Consider the following 10,441-nt stretch of genomic DNA (forward strand, 5'->3'; position numbering starts at 1 on the left):
CTCAGTTCATACCCCAAACAGATCATAATAATCCATCCATAGCAATCGGCAATTTATCGCGAGTCGAGCCCTTAGTCAAAACTAATCGTTACGTGTCACGCTGATAACGACAGAATGTACAGCAAAATTATTGCTGCAAAGTTTTGAACTAATATATAACTTTGCTTTGCTCGGCACCATTTAACCAGTATGGTGCACATCTACCATCCCCTTAGGCAGAAAATGTGAGTTAAGAACTATCTTTGACAGAAATACAGTATGAAATATATGCATGATTCTATACAATCAATACAGCATTGTAGCAATGTTAGGGCATGTTTCACAATAAGACTCAATGTATATAAAAGACCAATTTTAATGTTCGAAAAGTAATTACGTGTTTCCTTTAATTGTTTTCTTTTAACAAATGATATAACGGTAATATAAAAGCTTGTAAACACCGATTAGACAATTTAGATGTTAGGTGATAGGGCGGTTTCTGTACATTTTCATCACCTTATTGTATCAAGATAACGGCAAACCCGTAGATACGTCACCATGGCAGACGAAATGGTAATATGGCACTCCTTAGTAAACTCAAGAATGCACGGTGTAGATAGCATTTTCCTCCACCATCCAAGTGTTCCTATGAGATGATTTGTACCCGATGTGGACCCTTTGTAAAAGTGTAGTATACAGTGCATGCTTTAATTTAGCGAAAACAAGTGTCATGAAACTTCCTGTCATTTACTATTTTGAGACCAAAGCAAAGGTTTTCCAAAATGTAAGCAAGCCAAACTGGATGATTTGGGTTGATCGTAAAACCATTGTAATACACTGTGACGCGCAGCCAAATAAATTTGCGTGATATTAGTTATAAATTTATGTTGTGAACGAATGCAGCTTTATGATAATTATGGCATATATGTAACTGCATACTAGATACAGATCATATTTCATGGACGGAACATGGACGTACAACAAGGTCGATGGAGGTCCGACAAGGTCGATAGGAATGTACATGTCCTTCATTTATAATGGATTGTAACTTAATAATATATTACAGTCGAAATTTATTGCAAATGTGCTAAAAGGTTACACATCCGGAAAACGGGGTAAAAAAGGCAGAAAGTAGATACTATTAAAATAAAAAGACGCAGATAAATTGCATGTTCACTTTCTATATGCGAATCTATCTCGATGTAATTATTATAGTGGGGTAGTATGAATCAGTCTAGGCTTTCAATTATTGACATTTCCTTTTTAGACTGCAAACAATTTGGCAATTTACACTTGTTGTTCACGTGTTTAGGTATAGCTTCATTTATCGCATAGTCTTTTTTGATAAGCCGACTGAAGCTCCAAATAGAGTGTGATAAATGTGAAAGGTAGCATATGTTGACAAAGATAATGGGCCCATGTATATAAGCACAAAAGAATCCAATCGACAATCATAGGGTCACTTGGATCGATTCACGTGAACACTTTAAAGTTCAGTTAGTTAACATATGAAAGAATCCGCATACAAAATTCCATTCTGTAAACTGTACTTCCTTCAACATATTAGTTTATTATGCCAAACATAAAAGGGTTATTGCAGGTGTGCAAAATGAAGACTGTGAACATTGTTTTCAAGTGGAATCATCAAAAACTGAGTTCCCGAATGTGCACAATATTGTCCCTTAATGATTCATGTAGGTTAGTTTACAGAGGTCATGAACTTCGAAGTACGCTTTTCTGTGAGTTATTTTATAGCCCCTACAAACTTCGAAGTACGCTTTTCTGTGAGTTATTTTATAGCCCCTACGAACTTCGAAGTACGCTTTTCTGTGAGTTATTTTATAATCCCTACGAACTTCGAAGTACGCTTTTCTGTGAGTTATTTTATAGCCCCTACGAACTTCGAAGTACGCTTTTCTGTGAGTTATTTTATAGCCCCTACGAACTTCGAAGTATGCTTCTCTATGAGTTATTTTATAGCCCCTACGAACTTCGAAGTATGCTTCTCTATGATTTTTCTTAGAGACGCTAAGAACTCCGGATTACGGTTGTTTGTGACTTACGCTGCTTTGTGATTTATACTGTAAAAGCTTCATATGGCACCAGAGATGAATATAAAATTCTAGAAAACATATATCAATCTTCTCTGTATCTGAACATGTTATCAATAGTGTTAACAATTCAAGTACAATTACTTGTACTAAGAGTAGTAATAGTAGTAGAAGCAGAAGTAGTAATAGCATAGTAGAAGTTGTTGTAGCAGTAGCAATTCCGCTTCTACTCAAACTATTGGATTACCATATCAAACTAATCTACTTGTATACGAAACGATAACGTAGTATATCCGTACTATTACTGCGTATGCCAGGTATATTATGGTGTACACCCAAACTAATTACGTGTACTCGTTTCATCGTTTAATGATCGTGCAGCTCGTTCACATACCTCTTCGCTATGTAACGAAATTTATTGTTTTCTTTTCCACCTTGCAGGAAAGAGTCATGTGGACAGTACATATGTTTATGTCACGTGTTTAAATTCAATAAAATGGTTCTTGTTGTTAGGTTTACGGCACGTATTTAAGTTTAATATAATGGATCTTGTTTGGTTCATGGCACGTGTTAAAGTTCAATAAAATGGATTTTGTTGTTGGAATTATGGTACTATTGAAATTAAGTAAAATGATTATTGTTGTTAGGCTTATGGCACGTGTTTAAGGTCAATTAAACGGATGTTGTTGTTAGGTTTAAGTCACGTGTTTACGTTCATTAAAATGATTCTTGTAGTTAGGGTTATGGCACATATTTAAGTTCAATAAATGGATCGTGTTGTTAGGTTTAAGTCACGTGTTTACGTTCATTAAAATGATTCTTGTAGTTAGGGTTATGGCACATATTTAAGTTTAATAAATGGTTCTTGTTGTTGGAATTATGGCACTATTGAAGTTCAGTAAAATGATCATTGTTGTTAGGTTTATGACACGAACTTATTATGTTCAATAAAATGGATCCTGTTTGTAGCTTTATGGCACGTGTATACGTTCAATAAAATGATTCTTGTTGTTAGGTTTATGACACGTGTTTAAGGTCAATTAAACGGATGTTGTTGTTAGTTCTATAACATGTATTTAAGTTCAATAAAATGCATCTTATGATTGCGATTATGGCACTATTTAAATACAATGAAATGGACCCTGTTGTTAGGTTTATGGCTCATAATTTAGTTCAATAAAATGGACCCTGTTGTTAGGTTTATGGCACGAATTTAAGTTTAATAAATGGTTCTTTTTGTTGGAATTATGGCACTATTCAAGTTTAGTAAAATGATCCTTGTTGTTAGGTTTTTGTCAATTGTTTAAGTTCAATAAAATGATTATTGTTGTTAGGTTTACAGAACGTATGTAAGTTCAATAAAATTGATCTTTTTCTTAGTGTTACTGCATGTGTTTACGTTCAATAAAATGCATCTTACTACTAGGTTTATAGCACTATTTAAGTTCAATAAAATAGTTGCTCTTGTTAGGTTTATGGTACGTGTTAAGTTCAACAAAATGCATCTTATAGTTACGTTTATGGCACTATATAAGTTCAGTAAAATGGTTGATGTCGTTAGGTTTGTGGCTCATAATTTAGTTCAATAAAATGGACCCTGTTGTTAGGTTTATGGCACGAATTTAAGTTTATTAAATGGTTCTTTTTTTTTGTATTAATTATGGCACTATTTAAGCTTAGAAAAATGATTCTTGTTAGTTTTATGGCAGGTATCTAAATTCAATTAAATTGATCTTGTTAGGTTTATGTCACGTGTTGACGTTCAATAAAATGGATGTTGTTGTTAGTTTTATAACATGTGTTTACGTTCAATAAAAACATATTATTACTATGTTTACGGCACTATTTAAGTTCAATAAAATGGCTGCTGTTTCTAGGTTTGTAGCACATATTTAAGTATAATAATAGATGGTGTTATTAGTTTTATTGCACCTATTGAAGTTCAATAAATTGTTCTTGTTGTTCCGGTTTTGTCACGGAGCTAATTTTAATAAAATCGATCTTTTTATTAGGTTTATGGCACTTGTTTCAGTTGAATATAATGTATGTTGTTGTTAGGTTAATGTTTAAGTTCAATAAAATGGATGTTGTTGTTAGGTTTGTGGCATGTATTTACTTTCAATAAAATTGATCTTGTTGTTAAGTCTATAGCATGTGTTCAAGTTTAATAAAACAGATGTTGCTGTTAGGTTTATGGCACGTATTTACGTTCAACAAAATTGATCTTGCTGTTAGGTTTATGGCACGTGTTTAAGTGTTAAAAAATGGATGTTTTAGTTATTTTATAACACGTGATTAGGTTCAATAAAATGAATCTTGTTGTTAGTTCTATCGCACGTATTTAAGTTTAATAAATGGTTCTTGTTGTTAGGTTTAGGGCACGTATTTAAGCTTAATAAATTGTATCTTGTTGTTAGGTTTATGGCACATATTTACGTTTAATAAATGGTTCTTGTTGTTAGGTGTACCGCGCGTATTTAAGTTCGGTAAAATGGATCTTGTTGTTAGATTTATGGCACGTATTTACGTTCAATAAAATCGATCTTGTTGGTAGGTTTATGGCACGTGTGTACGTGCAATCAAATGGACCGTGTTGTTAGGTTTATGGCACGTGTATAAAGTCAATAAAGTCGATCTTGTTCTCAGATTTTTCCAGCATTTTGAGTGCATTACTGGACAAATCATCATGAGCAAATGCTATCCTAGTACTTTTCTTAATGACACATAGAGAAAGCCAACCGATGACTCGCATTGGTGGTTAACGAACCCGAAACTCTTGGATTGCATGTCGGATACTTTACCAAGTCAACTACGGCGGCACATTAAAATGACAATCGCTCCCTATATATTGACTTTGCAAGCATGGATAAACGTTTTCCTTGAATTTCCATCCATTTTAACAGCTGTCTTCTTGTGCATTTGAAATCGTTTCACTTTGTACGACAATCTCATGTTGGCTTGGGAAAAGGTCTTTATGTTGATTCATTCCTTCCAATCGTTGAGCGAGTGACTTTCCATTTCCCCGTCATGGTTTAAGCCAATAATTTGTTAAAGGTGCAGTCAACCGCCTATCAATAAAAAACACATAAAAATATTATAATCATCTCTCTCTCTTTCTCTTTCTCTCTCTCTCTCTCTCTCTCTCTCTCTCTTTTCTGACCCAGTGAACTCAGATTTGAAACGCAATGATAATAGTTGCTCTTAATTTTCGATGCATAAGGAAGGGTTATCTCTAGGTTGCGACCTTTGACACTTTACGTGCGAACTTTTGATAAGGTATGCACGATTCCTTTATTTATACTCACTGAAGATTTGGAACACCAACGTTCTGGAACAAAGGTAAGAAGCGGTTCATTCGATAGTGTATGTAAAATATAATTTACCATTAGGGGCATGCAGGTCTTCATTTAAGATACCGTGCCCTAATTTTTTTTATATTGGAAACATTACAAATGTACATTATGTATCCCGGTAACTTAATTATTAACACAGACGTAATATATAACTGAGGAAGAACAAATAAGAACCAAGAATTGTATGAATGTATTTATTTTCCATAAGAAGGAAATCATTATTTATTCTCCCTTGCATATTTTTATTTCAAGAAATCGTCATAAGGGGAAATATAGTGTAATGATCTATCCCACGTATTGTCTTATTTTTCTTTATTTTAAAAGTTCTTTAAATATATTAGCTGTTGGGACTAACAAACATATCCCAGCATTTAATAATAATAATAATAATAATAGCGACAAAAATAAAACCAAAAATGGAGGAAGGTATTGACCTTTTCTAAAGTAACTCGCGATACTTAATCATCTTCTTTTACAGCTGACGAAAATGTTTACGAATTTCATCATCCTGTCTACCTGCATAGTCCTTGTTTATGGACAGTTGAATACTACCTCGTAAGTTTGGTTCATATATAATTTAAGTGTTAATCATGCTGTACGTTGACAAACATTCGCTCTCTCTGTCTGTCTGTCTGTCTGTCTGTCTCTCTCTCTCTCTCTCTCTCTCTCTCTCTCTCTCTATATATATATATATATATATATATATATATATATATATATATATATATATATATATATATATATATATATATATATATAACCTGAACTCTGTATTACAATTATTATACTGAGGACTTTATTACCTGAACACATCAAAACAAGTTTCTTTTGCTTTTATAATGTGTTAATTGTTAACCTTCGTGTGCAAACAAATAAAACTAACTTTTTACTTAAATAACCTCAAAATAAACATGGTAGCCAGGATAGATATGAAGAAAGCAAATATTCATGATAAGTGTATCTTTAATATCTCTTTATACATCAACGCAAGCCAATGAGGTTTCTACTTCTTTGTAAATTATTGGTTGTGAATATATTTCTGGGAAAAACAAAGGAAAATAGAACTGGCCATTATGGTGTATTGTAGCCTACTGGACTGCCTGAAACCAATATGTGTTTACCCACCAATCTGGTCACTCACCATTATTGTAGCCTCTGGGCACACGATTTGTCACATCCTTATAAGCTTGTATATCTGTGTTGGGTAAATCGTGTTGAATGAAAACCTATTTAAAAAATATATGTTCACTCTTCCTTCAAAACTAAGGAGGCCCGATGAAGCCCAGGAGCAAGCGGCTCTTACAAACCTGTGCAGTGTGATGGACTTCGACGGCAGTCAGGAAATCTCAGAGACGGAATTTTTGGCTTTGTTCGCAGCATCGGACAAAAATGGTACGTAGAGGTCTGAACAGGAATCAGATTCTGAACCCTTTTTTCTGTTACAGAAGCATTATAACGCTTCTGGCGATAATACGTCTATCGGTGTACATGAAAAATACAAAATAATTTTTTGCTAAAAATACAAAATAATAAAATGTCAGACCTAATTTTGAGAATTCCAAACACATCTAAACCATTATCGTAGAGTCTTTAAGTAAGGGTCAGATGTACAAAGCGTTACATAGTCTCAATACAGGAATTTCAGCCATAACGGTTGGAACTGGGAGGGGATGGTGGGAGGGGAAGTAAATTTGTGATGGAAATGACATGAGACGGAACTTGCCAAGACGTTGTTCCTTACCTCTGTCGTGTTGACCAAACCTAATCACACACACACACACACTTATATATATATATATATATATATATATATATATATATATATATATATATATATATATATATATATATATATATATATATATATATATATTTAACTTCATCTCTTTTATTCGAAGTTTAATTTTTGCTTGTTAACAGAACAGGTAACCTGAATGCTTGGGTTTAAAAAATTATTTTGCTATTTTAATGTCCATAGCAAAAAGACTGAAATAGTAAATTTTAGCAATTGTGGTAAGATGTATGATTTTTACTTTATTAGACTCAGTGAATTGTGTTCGTAGAAACAAATGTCAAAATGTTTTTAACCATATATTTGGTCAATCCGATTAGCTGTAGGCAGAGGTATGGTGCGGTTTTAATGGTACATCTAGGTCAATTAATTGTTCTCAAGCACAGTCAAAATTGTTTTAAACGTGGCAAAGTATGCAATGTACCCAATATATGTGTTACTACTGATAACAGGTGATACTGACACTCAAGAGCCTTTTTACCTTCAGACGATGGTCTCATGACAGAAAAGGAATTTTTCCTGAACATGGTCAGCCACAATCCACAACTTTTCTATCAAGCTAAGAAAATTTACCACTATATGGACGTACGTTGTGTATATCTTGTGACCAGATCCGACATGTCTCAAATATTTCATGAGTTCGATAGCGACGGTAATAACATTTTCCTTTCAAATCTAGTGTTTTTTTCTATACTTTTGTCTCTATCAAGCAATGAACGGTATCTCTCTCTCTCTATTTGATTATATGTTGTAAATTATATATCTATCCAATCAATCTCATGGTACTGAAAACATTCTCTCTCTCTCTCTCTCTCTCTCTCTCTCTCTATATATATATATATATATATATATATATATATATATATATATATATATATATATATATATCGTACGGTATCAAGCTTCTCTTGCAGGCTATTTTTTTTGCTAAGGTGTTTGTAAATTGCACATAGCACTGCATCAAATTTTATCTTATGTGTATAATATAGTACGCCAAAATTTCAAGACTAGGGAACATAACATATTTCAGCTTAGGTCATTGACCACACAGTTCGACATCACCTCCAAGTATATTTTGTTTTAACTACATAATTACTTACGGCCATCGAATTTAGGATAGGTAACCTGAAAAGGAAAGTCTATTTCCTGTTTATGGGTGTATCACAAAGTAAGCAATAGCCAGAAAGTTGTGGAATTTCAGCCGATCTTATTTGGTACAGGTGCTTGATAACGCAGGTGTTAAACATCCTCTTTGTACACCTTACTTCTGTTCCTCGGTACCATCATCTGCAAATTTATCTCTCTAAAAATTCTAAACTTTTAAATACGAACATTGCTGTTGCGGGAACAAACAACATCAACATAATTAAAATTAACACCATAGATGAATCCGAAAATAAAAGCGAATTAACGGAACTGCAAGAATAGGGCGATGTTGCATGTTTGTTTTTCTTCAGGTTAAACGGTATTTTCTATTTCAGGCGATGGCCACGTTAGAAACCGTGAATGCATTGACTTCTACAGTAAGGTAATATACCAAAAATATACTGAAATGAAATTATTGACGACCGATAATATATAAAAACATTAAATACATAAAAGATTCCGCAAATGAAATATATAATAATTATCCTAAAGCATGTCTATGTTGATATTAGTAAATGCAGAATAAGAATTGTATGCCGCGCAAACTCGAGCACGATCTCCAAGCACAGATTTGTTTAAACCATTATACAAGTCTTTGACATCTGAACAACGCCCGTCTGCCTTGACTGTCTGTTTATGCTTATTGCAAACTGTTAATTGCCTTGAGTGTTTGGTTACTACAAGCAGGTATTTTCACAAGGCTTAATTCTTGCAATGAATGTGCAAAATCTTTTAACCCAGACATTAAAATCTCCTCCTATGATATGTAGTCACTGGATATTAAATCACCTATTATGTGTAGTCATTAGATACTAGGTCTCCACCTGTTATATGTAGTTATTGGGTAATAAATCACTATTTGTTAAATGTAGTTATTGGGTATCAAATCACTATTTGTTATATGTAGTCATTGGGTATTAAATCACTATTTGTTATATGTAGTCATTGGGTATTCAATCACTATTTGTTATATGTAGGTTTTAGGTATGAAACCACTATTTGTTATATGTAGTCAATGGGTATGAAATCACTATTTGTTATATGTAGTTATTGGGTATTAAATCACTATTTGTTATATGTGGTCATTGGGTATTAAATCACTATTTGTTATATGTAGTCATTGGGTATTCAATCACTATTTGTTATATGTAGTCATTGGGTATTAAATCACTATTTGTTATATGTTGTCATTGGGTATTAAATCACTATTGTTATAAGTAGTCATTGGGTATTAAATCACTATTTGTTATGTGTTGTCATTGGGTATTAAATCACTATTTGTTATAAGTAGTCATTTGGGTATTAAATCTCCACTTGTTATATGTAGCCGTTGGGTATTAAATCAGTTGTTATATGTAGTCGTTGGGTAATAAATCACTTGTTATATGTAGTCGTTGGGTAATAAATCACTGTTATATGTAGTCGTTGGGTAATAAATCACTTGTTATATGTAGTCGTTGGGTATTAAATCACTTGTTATATGTAGTCGTTGGGTATTAAATCTCCACCTGTTATATGTAGTCTTTGGATATTAAATCTCCCCCTGTTATATGTAGCCATTGGATATTAAATCTCCTCTTGTTCTATGTAGCCATTGGGTATAAAATCTCCGTTTGTTATATGTAGCCATTGTGTATTAAATCTCCACTTGTTATATGTAACCATTGGGTATTAAAACCTCCACTTGTTATAACTTAGCTATTGGGTATTAAATCTCCCCTTGTTATATGTAGACATTTGGTGTCAAATCTCCAACTGATATATTTAGAATTGTGTATTAAAATATCCACTTCGTATATGTATGCATTGGATACGAACTCTAAATGCTTACAAATTATTTGTATGTCATCAGTATAATAATAAATACTGCCTTACTATAATTTATTTTACGGATTTCTTATATTTATTTTATTTTTTTATTATTTATTCAGGTTCTAAATGGTAGTGCTCCAAGACCATGTCTGCACGTTCATACATTTTGATTATTCTACCTTGAAGACATAGAAGAGCGTGAATATCCCTATGTATCAAGATTATTGGTTTAAAACTCTCAATGTAGAGTGGTAATCAATATTGTCTACGTCTGCCTCGTTTATATGCAATACAGTTTGATAATACAC

At 32.9% G+C, this 10,441-nt stretch overlaps 1 protein-coding gene across 1 annotated transcript; it reads left to right on the top strand.

The window, feature by feature from the left end:
- Positions 1–5,287: 5,287 nt before the first annotated feature.
- LOC149780170 (uncharacterized) lies at positions 5,288–10,441 on the top strand. The gene is made up of 6 exons (XM_089936915.1): positions 5,288–5,369; positions 5,862–5,938; positions 6,651–6,775; positions 7,663–7,827; positions 8,657–8,703; positions 10,253–10,441. Exons 2-6 carry the CDS (start codon positions 5,871–5,873, stop codon positions 10,301–10,303), a joined length of 456 nt encoding a protein of 151 aa, XP_089793041.1. The 5' UTR covers positions 5,288–5,369; positions 5,862–5,870; the 3' UTR covers positions 10,304–10,441.

The sequence above is a fragment of the Sinohyriopsis cumingii genome, chromosome 16 (genome assembly GCF_028554795.1).
Source record: "Sinohyriopsis cumingii isolate HCF-2022 chromosome 16, ASM2855479v2, whole genome shotgun sequence".
NCBI lineage: Eukaryota > Metazoa > Mollusca > Bivalvia > Unionida > Unionidae > Sinohyriopsis > Sinohyriopsis cumingii.